Below are 23,455 nucleotides of genomic sequence, written 5' to 3' on the forward strand. Positions count from 1 at the left end.
TTTGACCTTCCGTCTGTGATAGATTATCCCCAATTTATCTGGCAGGATACCTGCCAAGGCCACACGGGGTCACCAGAAATGATGGAGCCAGGATCAGAGCCCTCCCGGGGTCCCTCCTGCCCACCTTGATCTGAGCGCACTCATTCTCTTTGCTTCAGGGGCATTGACTCACATGGCCTGCCCCGAATTTTCATTCATTCAGCACCCTAATATATGTGTCTGGCACTGTTCCAGGTGCTTGGGCTACATCATTGAGTAAAGCAGCAGAGATTCACTCTCCTCGTGGAACTAACACTACACGTGTGGCTTTTCCTAGTTAGTTCCTTGTTTCCTCAACTAGACAGTATTTCTGGAGGGCGTTTAGAGTGGTTTCTGCCTCTTCATCCTCCTGCAAGTGGCAAATGGCTTTGTCCCCTCCCTCCTTTCCTAGTTTTCCAGGCCAGTTTTTTGAATCCACTGTTTTTTTCTAGCTATAAAATAAATTTTCATTGTAGAAGTGGCTAAAATGTAGGGGAAAATGAAGAAAATAAAACATCCATAGTCCTGCTACCTAGAGATGCTGAAAAATGTCATTAGTGATTATTTCCTTCTGGAATTTCTCTATGCATAGTAATAATATATTTATAGTTTGAGTCATACCATGTTTATTCTTTTTTTAAAAAATATTTATTTGGCTGTGTCGGGTCTTCCTTGCGGCATGTGGGATCTGCTCGTTCCTCTTTGCTGCAGTGCGGGCTTCTCTCTAGTTGTGGCCTGCGGGTTTTCTCTTCTCTAGTTGTGGCACGGGCTCCAGAGCACGTGGGCTCTATGGTTTGCGGTACGCGGGCTCTAGTTGAGGCACGTGAGCTCAGTAGTTGTGGCGCGCAGGCTTAGTTGCCCCGCAGCATGTGGGATCTTAGTTTCCTGACCAGAGATCGAACCCGCATCCCCTGCATTGGAATGCAGATTCTTTACCACTGGACCACCAGGGAAGTCCCTCTTCTTCTTTTTTTTTTTTTAATTTAACTTTAGGCCTCAAAGATTTCCCCATCTTCTTAAATACTGAGGGGCGGGGGAGAACCATACACACACACACACACACACACACACACACACACACACACATATACATACATATATACAGTATTATATCATAATGATCATAATTTACCCCAAACCTTATTAGACATTGAGGTGGTTCTCAGTTTTTCACTCTTAGAATGCTACGATGGATGTCCTGGTACCTAGTTCTTTGTATTTATTCATGATTATTTTCTACAGCTAAATCCCTAAAATGGACTTACCTTAGGCAAAAGATAGAAATACCTTGAAATGAAAGCTTTTCGCAAACTGCCCTGTTAGAGAAGTTGAGTCAGTTTACACTACTAGTAGTATAAGAGTCTTTGTTTTCTTGTAGTCTTGCCACCATCACTATAATCACTTTTGTTGTTGTTTTTCTTGTCCAGGCTGACTTCAAAATTTCTGAGGAGTGCATCGCACAGTGGAAGCAAACCAACTTCATGACCAAGCTAGGGTACATCTCCTGTAGATCACTGAAAGGGGGGAACATCAGCTAGCCAACCTGGCGTCTTCCTCCCTTCGCTCATCATCCTGAGTCACCTGCTGTCTCCTTAATTTGCTCCATCCGTCATCCGCTTACCCATCTCCCAGGACACTGAAGCAGGAAGTTTGGGACTCGGTGAGGTGCAGCTCAGCCTCCCCAGGATCCAGGATCATCCTGTCTGGCTGCAGGGAAAGGCTGACCTCCCGGGTAGTGATGAGCACGGGGCAATGCAGGGAGTGCAGCCCTACCTTCTTCCCTTGGCAGCTGACCTGACAAATCTGGTTTCAATATGATGTTAACTCAGAAAAAGTTTATGCCATAATCCTTGTAACTGGAAAAATATTGGTTTCCAGTTTTCTTAGCGTTATCCCAGCAGCTATGCCTCTGGCTGGGATCTGGTGCCTGAACTGGGCTAATTACAGCCTCTCCCCAACAGGAAACTGTGGGATTTGAAAAGGGAAGGGAAGGGAAAACAACCTAGTGGTCTACCAAGTGGTTAGCACCTTTCCCGAATGCCTGCCAACCCTGAGGCTTGTCGCTGGGGGCAGAGCCTGCCCCAGGACTCCTGGATTGCCCTTTGATCCTGCTGGGGGGACACTCCCTAAACCAGCTGCCTGTTATTGGATGGCACAGCCTGGTTCTTTCTTCAGGGAGGGTGCGGTGCTTCTCCATAAGGCATCTCAATCAGGACCACTAAGCATCATTGTCATAAATTCAAATAAAATGTCTGAACAAGGGTGTCTGGACAGGACCTGTCTGTGAGCTGCACCATCTCAGGAAAGGAGAACACAGTGTGTAGCAGCTTCTGGGCCCCTCACCCAGCCTCGGGCTGTTTGTATCTTGGACTTTTGACCCTGTAATGGGAGCGGGGGTGGACTAGGCTGGATGGCAGACACCTTGACTTCCCCTTTAGCAGTGTTAAAAAGAAGAGGCTCACTTTAGGGTCCAGAACATTGTCCCTTCTAAATGTGGGCCCAGACCACGACCTTGACCCACCCCATTAAGAAGCAGCAGCCACAGCCAAGTTTTAATCATTTAATTAATTAACATCTTCGAATGAAACCCACACAGAGCTTTTTCCATGTGTATCACTCCAGCTTCAGAGCAGAGGGAATAGATTGTTTGTATAGACATATCAAAGACTCAGAAACTTAAAGATATATATATGTGTGTGTATACACACATATATATATATGTGTGTATACACACACACCAACACACACACACACACTTCTCTAACATTTTTATGGAAATTAAAAATCAGAGGCTTTTGGTCTCCATGTGCACTAGGGCAAACTCATTTACCCAAGAGGACAAAAGGATTTGCCTCTTGGAGATCCTCCCTTCTCCTTTCTACTCTGTTCCACCCAGTGGGAAAACAAGCTCAGAGGAGTCTTAACTGAAGACAAGGGGCTCCAGTAACATAGGAAGGGGAGGGAAAGAAACACAGAAGGTGGGCTCCCTCCTACCTCCAGCAGCTCCGAGGCTGCTGCCAGGGCCTGGTGTCATGGAAGCTTTGGCCTGGTCTTGGTTCCTGGTTCCCGGTTCCCGGGGGGTTGAATCAGGAGCTCTGAGCAGAGGAGGGCTTACTGACTGTCCTCTTTCCCCAACTCACTGGGCAGGCACAACACATACCCAGCAGCAGCTCTCCATTACCCAAAGGGCAGGGAAGAACATTGGTTTATAGCTACAGAGAGAAGAGAATAGTGAGAGAGGGCCATAGGAACCTGGGATCTCAGACCACATCCCCTGTGTTCCCAGCTTTTTTTCTGGGAGGGGGTCAACCTCTCTCCTGGGTGGAGGAGAAGCAGCTAAAAGCAAGGTCCCTTGCCCGGCTCAAGCCTGAGTCACCGTTGAGGAAAGAGGATCAAGACCGAAGGGGTGACCTGGTGACAGCCATGCTGCAGTGGAAGGAGGCACTAGGGCCACCCCCGTGGAGCCACCGGGGCCAGTGAGGAAACCAGCTTACCGAGATAGGTGGCACAGGTTGAAAGTGGGAAGGTCAGCAAAATTCCTGGAGGAGAGATCAGTAGCAGAGGCTGATGTCTAGGGGGGAACCACCCAGCCCGCCCCTAGGAGTGCTGAGTTCCCCCCTCATTGACTAGGGAAGAGTCTGTCATAGAATGCACCTTTGGCTTCCCATCCTGTCACTCAGCGTCAGCTCTCCCCAGTGGAACCACCTGTGCTGAAAGGCAGCTGCAGAAAGGACATGCTCAGAGCAGAGCAAAGGTCAGAGGATATAATCCATAGGGCCGGGTCTGGGCCCACTGCCCAAATAGGCTCTTCCCTGCCAGACCCACCCCTCCATCCATGTCCTCAGTACTTCCTGTCGAGCTGACAGGAACCCAGCTTTGCCATGGCCTGTGGCTCCGGCCTCTGAAGAGTCGTGTCCACCCACCCCAACCTGATCAAGTAAAACAGGGCCAAGTGCCCCATGACGTGACTCTCTACTCTGTTCTCCCACTCTCTCAGAACAGAGAGAGCCTGTGGACCTCCCCTCTGGTTTTTTCTCCCCCACCCATTTGGGCCCTGGCAGTCTCCCACTTCCTGTCCCCTGCATGGAGCACCTGGCAGAACCAGAAGGCAGGAGGCTGGTTGGTGGTAAGTTGAGGCACAGGAGGGCTAAGCCCCGCTGCACCTTTTGTGCTTTGGAATTCCACAGCCCCACTCCTGCCTCCAGCCTGGAGAAGCCTGTGGGAATACGACGACTTGCCTACCTCCAAGAACTAAGAAAAGTTGCAAACTGGATCGGAGGAGGGGGACAGATTAGTCCCAGCCATGGGCTGGCTACTGGGGACTGATGCTGCTGCCATGTAAACAGGCCCCTGGAATGTGGCTTCGCGGGCCCTGGAGGATGGACATGCAGCCACTTTTCAAAAGTGCTTTGATTCTGGACTACAGCATGTGCATGATTTGGACATTTTAAAAAAAAAAGGAAAAAAAAAAAAACCTCAAGTGAGGTGTTCTGTTCCCAATTCTGTGGCCTTGAGGCCAGCAGGGGGCACAGACACCCACTCCCACCAGCTACCTCCTTCAAGATGAGGCTAAGGCCACGACTGAAGCGGCAGCTGCCAGAGGTGAATCCATTCAGGAAAAGGCATGAGAGCCGGATGACTTGGAGGACAGGAGCCACACCAGGCTTGCGTAAATATTGAAGGCCGTGGAGGTTAAGGCTGCAGGCGTCCTCCCTATTAGGTTAAGTGTCTGCCGTATCCTCTCATCCTTGGAGCCGCTCAGGTCCCTGAGATTGTATTCCTGGGATGGGTCAGCAGTGCCAGCAAGGTGCCTGGTGGTCAGACCAGCTCTTTCTGTGGGTCTGTGGAGAGAAAAGAAGGGATACTCAGCAAGGGACCCCCTAGCTTGGTTCTGACCACTAAGAGCCCAGGGCACATCCTCACCCCCTCACTTTACTGACCACGACAGCAGCACTGAGCTGGACATTTTACAAACGTTCCCTCTGCCACTATAATGTATCGTTGCCTCACACTTTACAGTGAGGAACCCGAGGCTAGGATGGGTAGATAAAATGGCAAAGTTGGAATTCAAACTTCAAATTTCAGTAGGTCTGACTCCAAAGCCCAACAATCCATGCTCCTTCAGTGCAGCTCATCAGAGGTGACAGGTCACCCTTCCCAGGCACCCCGAGATCAGAATCCAAGAGCAAATCCCTAATGGCAGGACTTCTGATACCTGTTTCCCATGACCAGTAGTGGGACCCACACCCCACCCCTCCCTGCCCACCGTACCTGTGCCAGGCAGGCCCAGCCTCTCCTCTGGACCCACCCGCTGCAGCACACCTCCATTCTCTGCCAGCTCCTCCTTAGTCCTGTCCTCGGCATGGGGGAGCCCGTTGGTGGGAGGAGCAGGAAGGGGCTCAGCCCGAGGAAAGCTGGGGGAGGTGGGGGGGGCAACTCCCCCAGAAGGCTTGCGGGCCACAGGCGGGGGGGCCTTAGGTGGCTTCTTTGGGGCCTGGGGTGGCCGTTGCTCTGAGACGCTCCGAAGTTCAGCTATCAGGTTCCGCTGGAGGTCAGCCTGGGTCTCAGGGGACACGGGCCGCTCCAGCTGCAGCTTCTTGGTGCCCTTGGAGAAGATGAAGCTGGCCGTAGAGGCAGGGGACCGCGGCTCTGCCTCAGGTGGTCCATTGGGCTGGGCACTCACAGGGCCCACGCTGGCAGCCAGATTGGAGGACTTGAGCCGAACAGCAGCGTGGAGCCCTGAGGAGGCAGGCGCTGGGCTGGCCCGCCCTGACAGGGCCCTTCGCAGTGGCTTCTGGGGGGCCGACGGCCCTGACGCTGGAGTCGGAGCCACTGTGGCAGTACCTACAGAGCGCAGCCGAACCATCTGCAGGAGTGAGGGTGTGACCAGGGGTGCACCAGCATCCTCCCTGGGAAGGCCGCCACCCTTGCTGCAGCCCCCTGGTTCCCTCCGAGGGACCTTGGCCTGAAGCCCTGGGACAGAACCAGCAGCAGATGGGGCTGGCAGAGCTGGAGGAAGATCTGGGGTACCACAGGGCTGGCTCTGGAAAGAGACAGTAGCTAAGGAGGGCTCCGGGGGCCGTGAAGGGTCTGCAGGCTCAGGGCTGGCCACAGAGAAAAAGGCCTCCTCGGGTGGAGGGAAGTCAGCCATGGACAGGTCCTGCTCCTCCGGTGCAGGAGGTGGGGGTGGGGGCCAGGTGGGATCTTGGAGGGCCTCCTCAGCAGTCTCCGGGGCAGACAGGGCCTCCTCAACCACCTCTGGCTTCTTAGTGGGTGGCGGAGGGGGGTGATAAGATGGGGGTGGGGATGGTGGGGGTGACTGGTCTTTGGAGGCACCAGGAGCTGCCTGAGGTGGGGTTAGGGATGTCTGGGGAGTAGGTGGGGACTCAGGGCTGGCAGCAGTGGTAGAGATGGGCCCAGGGACCACAGCAGGGGCAGCTGGAGCAGGGGCAGCTTGGTTTGGGCTCTTGGGCTTAGAGGGAGGTGGGGAGAAGGGGGCAGGCACGTTGGGGTGAGGAGGTATGACAAACCTGTCACCCAGGGCAGTCGACACGTGCGGACCAGAGCGGTCTGAGGGCGCCGGATCAGAGGAGGAGGAACATAGAGACGTGAGGGAGGAGGAGACCGAGGCCCCGGGAGATCGAAGGGAAGTGACACGCTCTGGTTTAGGGGGTTGGGCCTTGCCTGGGGAAGCAGGGGCCCCTGTTAGACCCTTGGGAGGGAGGGTAGGGGTACCACTTTGGCTCGAGTATCCACTGGAGGGTGAGAGTGTCCGTTCTGGGGAGCGTGGGGGACGCCGGGAGCCACCTGGAGACAAGCCAGGCACCCAGCTGCCTGCTGAGCTGGATGGACAGGGTGCTGCCCCCACCCCTTCTGACCCGCCGCCAGTGGTGGGCGGCCGGGGCAGCTGTTGCTGCTGCTTCCGCTCGGGCTTGGGAGGCAGCCCCAGGGGCCCATCATGTGCTGCTGAGCTGCGCTGATGGAGCGAATGGGTCCGGCGGGGAGGTGGCGGGGGCCGCTTCAGCTTCCGTAGGGACACACTCCGGCCGGACAACTGGCCACCGCTCCGAATGCTAACAGTGTCCGAGGCCTCGGCAGTGCTGCCCCCGCTGGGAGAGCCCCTCCCGCTGCCCCCCAGCGGAGGGGGCGCCACGTTACTGTTGGCCACAGAGCTCTCTGGCCGGCCCTCTGAGCCACCCTTAGAGGAGAGGGTAGAGCCGTCAGACACAATGGTCTCAGAGGACTGAGAGTGGCTCCAGGTGTCACTGGAGGAGGAAGGGTGGCGGCTGCGGGGCCGCGGGCTGGAGACCGAGGAAAAGTGTCCCAGCGAGCGGATGGAGGCCGGGCTGGATGAGAGCAGGCTGCAGCGGCTCAGCGTGCGCAGGCTGCAGCGGCCCAAGGCCACCACGTCCACTGTGGGCGGCAGCACGGCGTGCGGGATCAGCTTCGACAAGTAGGTGGCCTGGGGCGAGATGGACATGGCCGGGCTCAGGGGTTCTGGAGGCCCTGCCCCTCCGGTCAGTCCGGGCACTGCTAGGGACATGGGCCGGGTCAGTGGCAAGGGCCGGGCCCCCGTGGACCGGCCAACGAGCGTGTCATCCCGGTAGATGCGGTCGATGTGGCGCTGCAGCATGGCCTCTGCCTGGGCACCGGCTTCGGCCTCCGCCTCCAGCGCCTGCAGGGACACCCTGGCCCCTGGCCCTGAGGCCGGGCCTGCCGGATGGCCATCCACCGTGGGGATGCGTACAACGTCCCGTGGACCGGGAGGCCGAGGAGTACCTGGTGCCTCACGTTCATTCCGCAGGCCTGGAATGGACAAGGAGGGCGTGGGATGGTCAGCAGAGGGGGCGGCCAGGGCTGCCCGCCCACAGCCTCCTCAGCAGGCGCTCACCGAGTTCCTTCTGCACGTGCTGTGGCAGTCCCAGCACCGTGCTCCGCCGCTCCCGCCGCCGCCGGCCTGACTTTCCAGATGATTTGGGAAATGAGTCATGCGGTCGGAAGGTGGAGCCTGCGGGCAGAGTCCAGGGAGAGAAACTGTTAGAGCAGGTCTGGGGCACATTCTGCAGAGCACAACTTTTATAGAATATTAATAAGAACTCTGTGAGAAAAGATTTCCACAGTCAAGTAGGCATGGGCAAAGCTGGGTTAAACAAAGCTAGACACTTTTCTGCAAGCCTTCTGGAAGGCTTTACTAGGTCAATAATGATGATTTCCATTTAGCGAACACTTATTAAATGTGTTAGCATGCTAAACACTTGGCATTCATTCCAATAAGGTACGTATTCTTATCCTCATTTTTCTAGAACATCAAACAGAAGCACAGAGAGGTAAAGGGTTGGCCCAAGATCACACAGCTGTAAATAGCAACACTAGGCTCAAAACCAGGTTTCTCAACTCTTCACTGTCCTGCTTTTCAGTTAATGCTCATTATGAACCTCCAAGAGGACACAGGTACTATGTTTCCTGAATCCACTGAATCACAGTCTTGGGAAACACTAGATTAGGAGGAAAAGGGAAAGCTGCAGGTGCTGGGTGCCCACCACCCCCTCTCCTGCCCAACAGTCCTGGCTGGTGAGTGGATACCTTTGCGCTGGATCATCTCAGAGCGGACGGAGAGAGCGTCCTCTGCCGTGGAGCTCTCAGCCGTGTAGGACGTGGTCTGGCTGCAGGAGGAGATGCTATCGTCATCTGGCCCGGTCCGGGAGGACTATTGGGGGAAGAAGGATCAGCCCAGAGGCGTGAGTGGGGCTTACCTTTGCCTCCTCAGGCTCCCCTTTGTAACTTCTGACTCAGATTCACCCCCCACCGACCTGCCCCAGGATCACCTAGCACTGAGCAGGCATCAGCTAGAGCTACCCTGGACCAGCCCTCGGGGGCATCTCGTCTAGCAGTTCATGATACAGAAAGGAAACAGACCCAGAAGGGTTCAAGGACATACTTGTCAGAGGTCAAGCAGGGAGAGAGGAATACATCAAGACTGAGCTGGGGGCAGGGCTCACCTGGATGCTCTGTGTGTCTCCATGGTCCCAGGTACCCTTGTTCAGTTTCTGTTTTTCTGAAAGGCATCAGAAAGGTATGTTGAGCTAGGCCCCTGACTTTGGGAGCTGAAAGTAGCGCTGGAGAGAGGAGGAGGAGGTTACCTTGGTGCTGGAGGGAACGGAGCCCCTCCTGGGCCTGCGTGTGCAGCTCTTCCAGGTGAGGCGGTCGCCCACTGGGGAAGAAGACATTGTCCTGGTGCTCATCCACTGCAGACCCTAGCCCCTGGCCTGGCCCCACACTTAGTCGTTTGTCACTCTCAGCCTTGGCAGAGCCTGCTGGGAATGGAGGAGGAAGGAAAGTGAGGCCCAAAGGTATCTGGGCCCTGGGAAGGCACAGGCACTGCAACAAGGGCGCCCACAGTCCCCAGAGTGCACAGGGCACCTGCACATACATGCAGTGCGTACTTCCCCCAGTCTGTACTCACAACCCACAGTCCTGGGGTATACACTCAATATACACAGCCCCCAAGTACATACACAAGCTATAATCCAAGTGTACATATATCTGAGCACCCACACCACACAAAGGGCCCCATATAGGGCACCATACCCAAGGCACACATGCCCACCATATATGCACACAACACCCACAGGCTTCATTCAGTATGTATACAAACACATAGCATCCAAGTAAAACCACATCTGTGTACCCACACCAAGAGCACACCCAGCCGTCACATATACACATGACACCCACAGTCCCCAGTCTACATACACAAACAGTACCCAAATATACACACAACTGTCACTCAGGGCCCCATGCAAGACACTCCAGTGTACACATAGCCCATAGCAAATACATTTCTCTTGTCTCCAGATCCTGAGCTACACTTTACAGGAAGACAAACCACCTCTTTGTACACTCCACTGGCCCAGGTCCAAGAAAAAGACACATGGGACACTAGGAAGGGGGTGGGCACTAGCAAAGGTCATAACCAGATTCCCAGGAAGTCCTGGGGTGTGGGCTAAGCCAAGGATATGGCCACTTGGGTCCCCTAATCACCCATGCAGCTGTCCCTTACTGGAAGGATAGGCTGGGGAGGGGAGAAGAGGGACCCCAGCCACTCCACTCCCCCTGAGGCAGCTCCAGCCTCTCTTTGCGGAACAGTCCCAGGTATCCCCCTCTCCTGGAGGCCCAGGGCCCTGGTGCAGAGGACCCAGGGGTCCATTACAAAGGATATTGTTACAGGCCCTGCCCATGGAGGAGCTGGGCATCTAATCCTGGGAATAGGGGCTGTGTCAGCACTTTGCAGCCCCAGCCCCCCTTTAAACGGAACCCACAACATAAGCAAAAGCTCTGGCAGGGTCATGTGACCTTGGCAGCACCTTGTGGAGGGACAGGAACAAAACAAGCCCTTTAAAGGGCCACGCCCCAAGATCAGGATCTTCAATTCAGACACCTGAACTGTCCCTTCCGCCTTCCTCAGCGCATTCTTCAACAGCCAAGCTCCCGCCCAGGGAATCCTCAGGAATCCCACAAGGTCAGAGCTAGGAGGTCTCTCAGTGACCCTCCTCTCCCCAACCTCCTGATCTTACAAGTCCACAAAGAGGCTCAATGAGGAAAGGTCTTGCCTAAGGTCACCCAGCAAATCAGAGTCAGAGCCAAGACTAAACTCCAGGTTTCCCGAGGGGACTCCTGAATCACACTCAAACTGGGGGCCCTCTGGCCCCCACATCTTAATCCAGGCCTGAAAGCCCAGTTCCTAGGAGGAGGAGGGCATAGGCCCCTCCCCTCAAAACTTCATCCCCAGGCCTCTAAACACGATTTTCCTGATCTGCTCCCCAACTTCCAGGGGTACTACTTTCCTTTCTACTCTGCTCTCCACATCCCATCCTCCCACACGCACACTGATTTGACCCGGGAGGGGGTGCACTACCTCTTGGAACTGAGGTATTGGGATGTACCCAGTAAAGCATGAGTACCCCTGGAGGAAGGCAATCTTGCCCGAGGACTGCGGGCTTCAAGGTCAGAGACACCTAGAGCCATCCTCTGAAACACAAGCAGAAATCAAACAAAGGCAGTAGGAAAGCTGCTGGACAAAGGCACCGCGGCGGACAGGGGAGTCTGGCCTCATTACCAGCCCGCATCCCCCACCCCACCGCCTTCCCGGGCCTTGATCCCCCATTCTACGTAGGGGTCTGGCCAATGGGGGTGTCGAAGATCTCTTATCTCCCCCACAGCCACACCCACTCACCCTTCTTGAAGAGCCCGAGGAGCGCCGGGAGGTGGCGGCCCAGGAACACCACCATGACTGCCGATGCCACTCGGACCGTCCCCTACGTTGACCTCTCCAGAACGCCCGGCGATGCCTTCACCATAACCCAGCGCTGAGGGGATGAGTCTGCCCGCCCAGCCGCAGAGCGCCGGCTCCAGGCAGAAGAGGGGGAGGGGCTACTCTCCAGGTCCTCCTCCCACCTTCACCACTGCTCCCGCCCATCCACCGACCCCGCCCCTCGAGTGCAGGGCAGGAGCAGGCACCTTCCCAGACTCCGGCAGGGAAACTGAGGCACGGAGTCTCTGGGTGCTCGGCTCTTGTGCAAAGGATGACTAGGAGGGCCAAAGATACTCAATTCCGGGGGCAGCCCACTACCCCTGTCCCCAAGTCCTTTTCTAAACAGTCACGAGCCAGAGCTAAGGCAAGGGTGCCGGCTGCCAGATGGTGGGTGGAAGAGCCACTAGACTAGACTTGGCATGGTGCCCACCCCCAAGTCCTCCTGGCTGCTGAGGGTGATTCCCTGGGGAAGGGGCTCACAGCATGGAGCAGCCAGGCAGAAGCCCAGGACTGCCTGGGCGGATGGCAAGGACACTGGCAGAGGTCCCTGGAGGAGCAGGAGCCAGCCCAGGACACAGTGCTGGGAAGCCGGGGAGATGCCCAGAGCAGAATCACAGTGGCTGGTGCTAACAACCCCTCACGTGTATGTCCAGCCCCAGACGTTCCAAAGGATTATCTTCCCACTTCAGTAATGTAACATCAACAGCCAGAAAAGCACTGTGAACTCGCCAAGGTCACACAGCAGAGACAGGCCTTGAACACGGACCTCTCGCCCTCCAGCCCAGGATTCTTCTCACTGATCTTACTCTGTGACTCAGCGGCTCTCTTGGATCACCGGGCAGGGAGGACAGAATTAGCCATAGGTGAGGGCAGTAAGAGTGGGCGGCAGGGGGGAGGTGCTTGGAGCGAAGTCAGGTCCAGGTTCAAATCCAGCTCCATCACATACAAGTCATGACCTCACACGGAAACAAGGCTAAGAACTCCTCTTTATAAGATTGTTGTATCCATTCATTTAATCAGCAAATATTTATTAAACTAGTACTAGGGGCTACAGCTATTGGAAAACTTTTATCTTGTTCACCAGTATATCCCTAGTGTCTGGCACATACTATGAGTTCAATAAATATTCGATGAGGGGCTTCCCTGGTGGCGCAGTGGTTAAGAATCCGCCTGCCAATGCAGGGGACATGGGTTCGAGCCCCGGTCCGGGAAGATCCCACATGCTGCAGAGCAACTAAGCCCATGCACCACAACTACTGAGCCTGCACTCTAGAGCCCGCGAGCCACAGTTACTGAGCCCGCGTGCCTAAAGCCCGTGCTCCGCAACAAGAGAAGCCACCGCAATGAGAAGCCCACGCACCGTGACGAAGCCCACACGCAGCAACAAAGACCTGACACAGCCAATAAATAAATAAATAAATAAATAAATTTTTATAAATAAATAAATATTTGATGAATACACGAATGAGGTAAACTAGCAAAATAATTTTAGATAGTGAGGGCTGAGGAGATGTGACAGGAAGTGGGTGACTTTAGGGGGCATCAAGGAAAGGCTATTGGAACTGAGACCTAAAGAAGAAGCCAACCAGGGCAAGTGCTGGGCATAGAACCTTCTAGAAAAAGGCAACAGCAGGGACTTCCCTGGTGGCTCAGTGGCTAAGACTCCATGCTCCCAATGCAGGGGGCCCAGGTTTGATCCCTGGTAAGGGAACTAGATCTCACATGCTGCAACTAAGAGTTCGCATGCCACAACTAAAGATTCTGCATGCCGCGATGAAGACCCCGTACGCAGCAACGAAGATCCTGTGTACTGCAACTAAGACCTGGCGCAGTCAAATAAGTAAATAAATATTAAAAAAAAAAAAAAAGAAAGAAAAGAAAGAGGCAACAGCAAGCATAAAGGTGTCTTGAGGCAGGAGTGGTGGGGTGGTTTTCCCAGAACAGAGAGGAGGCCAGTGGGGCTGGAATATGATGAGCAAGGGAGAGAATGGCAGATGAGAAAAGGCAGGAGCCAGGTCAGGTAGGGCCCCAGAGGCCTTGGCAGAGTCAGGATTTTATTCAAAGAGCCCCAAGAGGTCAGTACTAAAGGTTCAGCTGAGTATTGACGGTGTTAAAAGAGATTCCCCCTGGCAACTCCAAAAAGAGTAGTTGAGGGACTTCCCTGGTGGTCCCATGGTTAAGACTCCGTGCTTCCACTGCAGGGGGCATGGGTTCCATCCCTTGTCGGGGAACTAAGAGCCTGCATGCCATGCCACACGCTGCAGCCAGAAAAAAAAAAAAGAGTAGCTGAGACTGTGGAAGAGAAGATCTGTGAACTATAAAGTGCTGTCCCCCAGACTCTGAGGACACCCCTCTCTCACAGCACCTTTCTCTCTCTCTGAGTCCCTAGGGATCTAAGAATCCACAATGGCTCCCATGCTGCAAGATCCTCCTACTGGTCCTTCCCCATTTGCTGTGCCACTTCTCAGGGACCACTCATGCAGACACCTGAGCCTTTGCTCTCTAGAGAACAAAATTCTGTGGGGCTAGATAGTATATATCCTCAGATCACTGAAATCTAAATAACACTCTTAAGAAGTAGGCACATTTATTTTCTTGGCTGTGCTGTGAGGCTTGCGGAATCTTATTTCCCCAACCAGGGGTTGAACCCAGGCCCCCGCAGCGACAGTACTGAGTCCTAACCACTGGACCGCCTGGGAAGTCCCAAGAAGTAAGCACTTTTATCTCCGTTTTACAGATGAGGAAATGGACACCAGAGAGGGCAAGCATTATAAAGCTGGTAAGTGGCGGGACAGCATTCACACTCAAGACCACTTGAATCCAAAAGCCACGTTCTGCCCACTGTGCCAGCTACAAACCTGATCTCCCTCTGAAGAAGGTTTGGATGACCCTACCATCCCCCCAAATTTGAGGTTTCTTGACCACATCCTCCCCTCTTCCCTCTCTCTTAGGCCAGACCCATCCATCCCTCTTATTAGTCCCACTCAAACAGAAAAGAGCAGTAGACCGACACTTGTAGGGTGATTAATTCGTGCCAGGCACCATGCCAGGCGCTGGTGGAAGGCAGTCTCTACCCTCACAGATCTGACAACAGTCCTTCGAAGCAGGTACTCAAAGATACTCTCCTGGTTAACTGACCTGTGAGGCTCACAGAGCCAGGTGACTTCCCAAGCTCTGGCTGGTTCCAAAACTGGAGCCTTCAACCATGCAGGACAAAGGCATACTCAGCTTCTCCCAACCAGGGAAATTAAGGGCTGAGCTCTGCTAAGTCAGGGGGGGGAAACATCAGCTCATCAAGGTCCCAGGCCCATAGCTTGCAGTCAGGGTCACAGCTGCAAATTCCCCAGCAGGATCCAAGGCTCTCACACTTGATAACATCCGGTTCCCCCAGCAACACCCATACCCCCGACCCCCACCCGCACCTTGGCCAGAGCCTGAGGTCCCTCTGAGCCACCCCAGGCGCAGGTCTACACACCTGTAGCTTGTTTGGGGAGAGGCTCAGAAATCCGAGCCTCGGATGAAGAGCATGCACCTCACAAGGAAACTAAGGCCCAGAGAGCAGAAGAACCTTGCCTAAGGCCACACTTGGGAGTCCGTGTTCCAGGACCTTCAGCCCCAGCACAGTCCAGAGGTGCAGCCTGGGACTGAGGCTCACCACGCAGCCTCTGCCTCCCCTACCTGCTCAGGGGAGGAGGCTTCCTGGATCTGAGAAGACACCTTGCTCCAGGCCACGCACACCAGGAAGCACACCTGCAAGTTCCGGAAGGAGCTGAGATACAGACCACCAGCAGAAGTGTGCAGACCGCACCTCCAAAAAGCCTCACTGGGGCCATCCCTCAAAGGCGGGTGCTCTCACCACCACGTCCACAAAGCACACCCAAGCCTCCCTAGTCCACGCCCTCCCCACACCCGAGCGCCACTGCGCAGATTCATGCAGGGTCCTGCTGGGTGGCTGCGTGTACACGAGGGCAGATGCATGTACCCACTGCTCTGGGGCCCCCCTGAGCCTGGAAACAGAGAGGAATAGGAAAGGGAGCCCCTGCCCCCGCCCCCCAAGGCCACGTGCACCTGTGCGCATGCGTACGTACTGTCTTAGCAACATCCTCCACGGGGTGAGGCCTCAACCTGCCCCATTCCAGAGCAAGGGGCGGGGGCTGCGGCGCGCCCCCGCAGCCAGGCCGGCCTGACTCAGGGGAGAGGAATGAAGTGGGAGGGCACAGCTGCCCAGGTGGCCTTGCTCTGGAGCCAGGATTCAGGGTGTTTGGAGGCCCCTAAGTCTCAGCCCCTCACTTTTGTACTGGTGGGCAAACAAAGGCCCAGAGGGGACCCGGGCCTTCCCACAGGAGCAGAATCCAGAGCACGCGTAGATTTTATTCTCTTAGAGGCAAGACAAAAGGAAGTGAATACAACTCTCAGGCGAAGGCGCTTTACAGTTCTCTCAAAACACTTTCCTCTTCTACTGTCTCAAAGAAAGCGAATGAGAAACATGAGTTTCGGTGTGAGTCCCCTTCTTACAAATGAGCACAAGGCTGGAGGGACAGTGACTTGCTCAAGGTCACCCAAACAGGAAGTGGCAGAGCCCAGAACCTCGGTCTCACTGCAAACACCTTAGTGACCCTAAGTCTCAGGAAGTTAAGGGGTCGGCGTGGGAGGGAGGGGGCCATAGCCTCAGTCACTGCCAAAAGTGGGGGAGCTCTGCACCCCACTTCTGCACGAGGGGAATCTCCCTCCTTCCTCTTCTCAGTGCGAAGCCCCAGCCTAGCCAGGGCAGAGCTGACAGGCCGGTTCTAAGGTAAATATTGGTGGGTAGGGAGCGCCTGGGACAGGAAGGGGAGGATCCCATCCTACAGGCGCCTGGGGGAACGGGCAGTAACACAGGGAGGAATTAGCTACCATAATATTAGTAAATGTCATAATGAGTTTCCGGGTCAGTATCTGCTGCCGACAGTAACATAATAATCTCTTTCGGCCAGGGTGAGATCCTGACTTTCCAAAGCCCTTTCCTTTGTTCCTTCAAGGCATGATTATCCTCATTTCATAGATGCCGGAGAGGCAGCCACCATGAAGCCAGGAGAGAAAAAGGCTGGGAGTCAGAAGGTCTGGATTCCAGGCTTTGGACAAATGAATCAGCCTCTCAGGGCTGCAGTCTCATCTGTAAAGTGGGACTAATACCCACCTCACAGAGTGCCTGGGAAAGTTAAAGCCACGCAACCAAGTGTAAACACAGTGTTGTCATCAGAGGGAGCCTCTGCCTATCCAGGCATGGGGGCCTTTTCACTTTCACCGATCATAAGCCAGCATTTACTGAGTGCCAATTGACTGAGACACACATGGTCTCTCACTAAATCCTCCTCACCATACAGAGGCACTCCCCTAGGGTTAGTGACTTGCCCAAGGTCACACAGCTAATAATGGCAGAATCAGGATGTGAGCCCAGCTCATACTGGCTGCTGTTCTTCCCATGCCCCTAGAGGCCTCCTCTCCCATCCACTTCTGGAGCTCTCTTCAAATCTCAAGTGGAGTTGAGAACCACTATTAAGATAAGGTCTGATAAGGGACACTTAACATCAGCTTCCTATGAGCTCCTCAGTGACCTAGCCCTATCTAGCAGCCCTAACTGCCCCGTTTGGGAGGAAAGGGAATTCGGAGCCCACACCAGATATCCCATTGCCCTGGGAGTCAGAGGTCCTAGGCCTGAGCTCTCACTGCCCCTCAGTTGAAGCATGATCCTGAATCAGGCACTGCCTTCTTCTGGGCCTCAGTTTCTTCATCTGTGAGGTGGGACGGTTGGGGAGATGATCTCTAAGGAGCCCTTGGCATGTATGACTCTGCCGCTAGAAGGAGGGGAGTGGTCCCTCACTTTGGGTCAGGACCTGGGGCAGCAAGGGGGTTCAGCTTATCTCAGATCCCTCAGACCAGAGAGGGCTGGGCCAGCCCCTTATCTGGAAGCCCAGGGCTCCCACAAGCAAGTCTAGACATACAGTTGGCCACAAGTCTCTCTCCCCACCCCAGTAAAGGGGAGGAAACAGGAAGAAAGGGGGCAAGGGAGGTAACAGGAGCAGGTCTTCTCCCAGCTGCGGCCACTGGTGCTCTAGGTCCAGAGGCAGGGCGGAGTTTGACTCCACCAATGACTTAGTCCCTTCCCTCAATCTCATCTGCAGAGTGGGAACAATAAACCCTACCAGGAGGAGGGCCATGTGTGTAAGCCTGACAGTATAATGCGTGGGAACAGGAAGAGGACAGAGTGCTGGGGGTGCTCCTTGAGCTCCCAATTCACATCCTCCACCAATCCTCCGTACTTCCCAGGACCAAGTGCCTAGATGGCCTGGGGCTGGGAGGGTTGAGTTGGATTCCTGAGAACCAAGGCCAAACAATCCCAGCAGGTTACAATGTCTTTGCAGCAGTGAGGAGGCCTCTCCCTATTCACCCTCACCCTTCTCTATGGTCCAAGGGCACTTGTAACATGGGACCAACCCTTCCTTGAAAGTCAGTTTCCCCTCCCACTGCCAACGAGCTCCCTCTCTGAGCTCTTGGCGGCTTCAATGCTTAGTCCTCAACCCCTGCCCTTCCTCCATAGTGCTTCCTCCACCTGTGCACCATACGGAGTCCAAATCCCCCAGGGCCTCAGGCTTTCTTCACCCGGAGGACATGCAGGCCCCTCCGTCATAAGAGGATATCCATCTACACCTAAAATAATTAAGAGCACAGGCTTTGGAATCTGACAGGCTTGGGTTTGAATCCCTGTTCAGCAACCTCCTTGCTGAGTAGCCTTGGACAAGTGACCTAACTTCTCTGAGCTCCAGCTTTCTCATCTGTAAAATGGGAATAATAGCTTACAGCTTGTAAGACCATTGGAGGACAAATGAATTAATCAAGGTAAAGGGTTTAGCATAGCATTTAGCTCTGCTGCCACCCCCAGCCAAGCAGCCTCACGCATAGAGCCTTCACAGCACTCTCTGGCCCATACTCTCAACATCTGATTAATCCCAGGTCCTTCCTATCACTTCTGCCACCTCCTCCGCAGTGTCTCTGCAGCTGCCACTCCTCTCCACTCCCACAGCCCTCAACCTGTCCCCAGCCCTCACTTCATCAGCCTCTCCCCTGGATTACTGCAACAGCCTCCAGACTGTTCTATGAGCTTCCACTCTCACCACCCCACCCCCCAAACTGTCCTGCCTGCACCTGCCATCTTCCTAACATACCACTTTCATAGGCTCCTCACTTGCTCAAACACCTTCACTGGCTCCCTTTGGCCTGTAGGCTCCAGCCCTCTCTGCTTGCCCTGCGTTCTTTCCCCCATCCTTTCACAGACTAATCAAAGGAGTAAGCACTCAAGCCCCAGTCCCATACCTGGACCTGTGTCAGCAGAGGCTGAAGCCAGGGAAGCCTTAGAATCCTCAGCACAAGTAAAAACAGAGATTGAGGTTTACATTCACTTTTTCTCCTCCCAGGCACAAGGAAGAAACCTCAACTACTTTGCTTTCCAGCCTCCACACTCAGTCTCAACCCCATGCCTTTGCTCACGACCATACCCCAGAGCTGAAATGCATCCCTGGGCAGGTTCTCTTGTCTAATCAACAATTCAGGACTAATTCCAACCCTACAGTTACTTCTTTAATACCAGCTCCCCAGTTTTCTAAAACTGACCACAACCCAAAAGCCTTTTAACATATAGCCTAGAATATTCCCTAGCTCCCCACGCTTTCTTCTATGTTGCCTTGACATTGCTTTCTGGGTTTTTAGGAACACCTTTAAAGCCTGGTTGACCCTTGAGTTGCAGCAGGAACTGGAAGAGCACAAGAGATGCTAGAAGCCCCAGGCCTCTTCTGTAAGGGCTGGCGGGCCAGAGATTGTAAACAGGCCTCTTAATCTCTCTCTCCCCCACCACAAATGGTCACAAGTCTGGATCCACAGTTGGTTCTCAGGAAACCATCAGATTAGAGTGGCCATACGAGGGCAGATGAAGATTCACCAGCCCCAGCCCCAGCCCCAGCCCCTTGGTGCCGATTCCAAGAGGAGAGACAGGTGGGCACAGCCTAGATTTCAGGATTACTGGGACAGGGAGACTACTGGAAGGTCCAGGAGTCTCTCATCAACCCAGCTTCTGAGGAACCTCAGAGAGCCTACCAGAATTTAATTAATCCTTTTCCTAATAATCATGATTATTCTTCAAACCACTGCAGGCAATGACCTTGGACAAGCCCACCTTCTCTATCAGTCTCTTTCACGACGAAATAGCCAGCCAGAACTGTAAGGGTCCCAAGAAGTCACCTAAGCTAAGCTGCCCTAATTTCACAGACAGGCCTCCCTCTAGGAGCCAGGAAGGTCCAGAGAAGTGAAAGCAATCTGCTCAAGGTCACAGAGCCCATACCAGAGCAACACTGAGAACCCAGACACCCTAAATCCCAGCCTAGGCCCTTTCTATTGCCCCCTGCATGGAGGGATGAGATCATCAGGCTCAATTCAGAACCTCTAGGAATGTAGGCCATCCTGGGAAGTCATGGGTGGATTCTCCCACCACAGGAGGGAGGCCCCCCAAGCCACCTTCTCCAGGATTTTTTCATTCCCCAAAACCAGCAGATACCCGACTCTGTTGGAGACCCCTTATCTTGCGGGGTGGGGGGTGTATCCCCACCCTGCCCCTACCCCATGTCTGGATTCACCAGGCGGAGGAACTAGGCACTTTAGACAGCCCCTCCTCCAACACCTCTTGGGACCCGGGGATACCCTGAACCGCCACACCCACTGGGGGGAACCAGGAATCCTGGCTCCCAGCCTTGGGGTTGGAGGCCTTCCCATTCTGCCCCCTCCCCCCGACTTGGAGGATGGAATGTGACCCGCGGACAGATCCCGCAGCACGCTGGGAAGGGCTGCGTTCCAGCTCGGTGGCTGCACTGAAAGGGGGAGATGCGGCAGCGACCATGGGGACCGCGGGTGGGGGGGGAAGGGGGACAGAGAGAGGCAGCGGCGGTGCGGATGGGGGTGGGGAGGGAGCCCAGAGAACCAGTCCGACTCCCGATCAAGCCAGATGGAGGCGGCTCGAGTCTCCAGCCCCTGGTTTCCTGCTTCTCCCCTCAACCTTTGTCTCCCCTCCTTCCTGCAAACTTTCAGCCTGTGCGGGCTAAAGCCTGGGGAACAAATGTGCGTGTGTGTGTGTGTGTGTGTGTGTGTGTGTGTATGTATAAGTGCTTTGGGGTCTGGCTGGTTGTGCAGTTTTGAACCTGTGTGTACATACGTGTGCCTAAGACGTTGGGCAACTGTACCTACACGAATGTGTCTGAATCTGCGACTGTGGTGGTGTTCGTGTGGCTGGGTAAACCGTATACATAGGTATATGTACCTGAATCTCAGGATCTGTGCCTCCCACAGCGATCGTGTGGGTGTGAATGTGTATGTGATTTTGTGTCTGCATGTCCATACATCTGAGTGGGTGTTGTGTATGTGACTGTAAATTGTGAACATGTACATGTGCCCGCCCGCGGGTATTCGTGCGTACATGTGTCTCTGTCTGCATGTGAGGGGTGGGGTCTGTGCGGGGGATCCCCGGCCCCCCAAACTCACACCCAACAAGCCCCAGGAGGGGGCAGCAGCGGCGGCGGCGGCTGCGGCAGGAAGACCCTCCTCCCCTCCTGCCCCGCCCCCACCCCCAGCCCCTACCTGCCGGCCGCTTCGCCGACCGCCCGAACCGCCAGAAGCTGCGGGCCCGGGGGCCGCTTGGGGCCTTCCTCTTGTGGTGTGAGTTGCCCATGGTGGGCGCGGGAGCCGGCGCGGGAACCCTAGCGCAGCCCTACCAGCCCGGCAGCCGGGCCCGCAGCCACAGGAGGGAGGCAGAGAGAAGCGCGGGCGGCCACCGCAGGCGCCCCCAGCCCCAGCTCGGCCACGCCCCCGGGCTCTGCGGCCAATGGCCGGGGTGAGGGAGGGGCCGGCAGGGGGCGGGGCCTGGCGCACATCCCGTAAGCTCCACCCCTCTGAGGACCTGGGAGACCTGCTGAGCCGCCCTGCCCAGTGCTCTGGGAAAGGCCGGGCCTGTCCAGGTGGGGCCGACGGATCGCTCGCTCTCCCAGGCCAGGGGCTGCCTCTGAGGACTGCAGTTGAACCAAGAGAACTAGGGGCCCAGGCTCCAGACAGGCGGGGTCTGGAGCCTTGCTGCTGCTAGGGCCCACCAACCACCACCCCGTGAGTGTCACGTGTCTGTGTATCTCCTGTCTCTGCTTGTTTGTACAAATACATCTATCTGACTGTATTTCTGTAGTAATGGTGTTCAAAATAACAATAGAACCCTTTTATATAGCGCTTCCTATGTGCCAGGCACTGTGATAACTGCTTTCATGCATTACTTAATTTCATGCACAAAACAATTCCGTAAGGTAGGTACTTTTATCATCTCCATTTTACAGATGGGAAAATTGAGGTTCCATGAAGTCAAATGATTAGCCCAAAGTCAAACAGCATTAAGCTACAGAGCCAGTACTCAAACCCAGACTGAGTCCAATACCCACTGCTCCAGGTTACCTACCCCACCACTTTATCTGTGCCTCTCCATGACCTTGAAGGAAGGCATGTAATTGGGCATTTGTATTTGCGTTCTTGAATGTGGCTGTGTAGTTGTGCATCTGTGACCCTGAACATGTGGTTTCCTCTCTGTGTCATCACCTGTGACTGCATGCCTGTATCCATATAACTGAGTCTGTTTACATAGGTTTGGATGTGTGCTTTTGTGTATTTGCCTATATAATTGTGACTCCCTCAAGCTGGCTGAATATCACAGCTTTTTGTGTATTTGAGTGTGTAATAGTCTGCTTGAGTGCATGTAAGTAAAAACGTTTGTCTATAAGACTGTAATTGCATGTGCTTTTCTGTATCAATATGACTGTGCAATTGTCTGCTGATATACCCATATCTATCTACCTTTGGGGGGTGGGGTATGTGTAAGTAATGGAGCATATAGGTAAACATACATGGAAGCACATGTCTGTGTGCATCTAACCCTAACTCTCTCTCATCTCCCGTTAAATAAGTCTTTGTTTTTCAAAGCCCAGACCAAGGTTCACCCCTTCTGAAAGCCTTCCAGGTTGCCCAAGGCCCCCACATCTTTATGTTCTCACAAGTGCCCTGTGTCCAGGGACCTGCCCAGGACCCCACATACTGGGCAAGGACTCTCCTTTACGATCACTCTGCCATCTCTCCAACCAGGGGCAGCATGGTATAGACAGAGAAAGAGCCCTGGGCTGGAAGCCCACGGCCCTCAGTTCTAATCCCCTTAAGGTTCATCCTTTCTGCCACCGGGGCAAGCCCCTCCACTGCACCTCACTGCCTCTTATGCCCAGTGGCTCCAAGACACCCTGTTCCCTCCCTGCAAAATGGGAGAGTTAAAGCTGAACCACACCCTCCCTGAGGCCCATCTCTTGTTAAGAGACTGAGGTTGACAACAGTGTAGTCCCTGAGGGGCTGGTATTTTATATATCCACCCAGAAAATACTTGTTGAGCATACACTGTATACCACGCTGTGTGCAGCAGGCTCCCTGCCTCGCACAGAGAAGAGGGTCCTAGTGGCAGAGCTGGATGAGACCTCAGAGATTTGCTGGTCCAATTCCCTTAATTTACAGGTGGGGAACCTGAGGCCCATAAAGGGGAAAGGTGGTATGGGGGGGCAGAGAGAACACTCAAGGGTAAAGTCCAAATCCCTTGGCATGCATTCAGTGAGGACAGGCATGCAAAGAGCTTAGAAGGATGTCTGGAGTGTAGCAGGTACCTTGGCCTTCACAGGAGACCTTGCAGGAGCTGCCCCCGCTCACCAGTTCAGCCTCATCTCTGACCACACCCCTCTCATTCTCAGAGCTCCTTCCTCTTCCACCTTTGCCTGTCCTCAAGGCCCTGCTAGACAGTGTCCTCCTCCATGTCTTCCTTGACCCCCCCCTCCTCCCCCAGCCCAGTTCTTGGGGCTCCCACAGGCATTAATGCTGTCCGCAGATACAGAACTGATCACACCTCAGGGCTCCCCAGCACCCTGTGTAACACCAACCCAGCACTTGTCTCAAGGCAACAGTTTGCTTTGGTATCTCCCTTTCCAACCAGAAAACAAGTTCCTCAAGGACACTGATCCTCTCACTCCTCCTAGTAGCCCC

At 54.6% G+C, this 23,455-nt stretch overlaps 2 protein-coding genes across 4 annotated transcripts in view; one reads left to right on the forward strand and one right to left on the reverse strand.

The window, feature by feature from the left end:
- The window catches only part of YARS1 (tyrosyl-tRNA synthetase 1), a 29,167-nt gene extending 26,884 nt beyond the window's left edge, over positions 1–2,283 (forward strand). For both annotated transcript variants that reach the window (XM_022575115.3, XM_022575116.1), the window contains exon 13: positions 1,446–2,283. In XM_022575115.3, coding sequence (XP_022430823.1) covers positions 1,446–1,556 — 111 coding nt within the window. In that variant the 3' untranslated portion in view covers positions 1,557–2,283. The remainder of the gene's footprint in view (positions 1–1,445) is intronic.
- The window catches only part of NHSL3 (NHS like 3), a 29,164-nt gene continuing 7,614 nt past the window's right edge, over positions 1,906–23,455 (reverse strand). The window contains exons 2-7 of one of the 2 annotated variants that reach the window (XM_022575111.3): positions 9,159–9,329; positions 9,018–9,073; positions 8,602–8,725; positions 7,910–8,026; positions 5,290–7,824; positions 1,906–4,859 (exon numbers count right to left, since the gene is read on the reverse strand). In XM_022575111.3, coding sequence (XP_022430819.1) covers positions 4,837–4,859; positions 5,290–7,824; positions 7,910–8,026; positions 8,602–8,725; positions 9,018–9,073; positions 9,159–9,329 — 3,026 coding nt within the window. In that variant the 3' untranslated portion in view covers positions 1,906–4,836. Of the gene's footprint in view, positions 4,860–5,289; positions 7,825–7,909; positions 8,027–8,601; positions 8,726–9,017; positions 9,074–9,158; positions 9,333–23,455 lie in introns of both variants that reach the window. The other variant, XM_022575110.3, reaches the window with a different exon arrangement.

The sequence above is a fragment of the Delphinapterus leucas genome, chromosome 1 (genome assembly GCF_059928025.1).
Source record: "Delphinapterus leucas isolate spDelLeu-1000000601 "Yukka" chromosome 1, BTC_Dleu_Yukka2, whole genome shotgun sequence".
Lineage (NCBI taxonomy): Eukaryota > Metazoa > Chordata > Mammalia > Artiodactyla > Monodontidae > Delphinapterus > Delphinapterus leucas.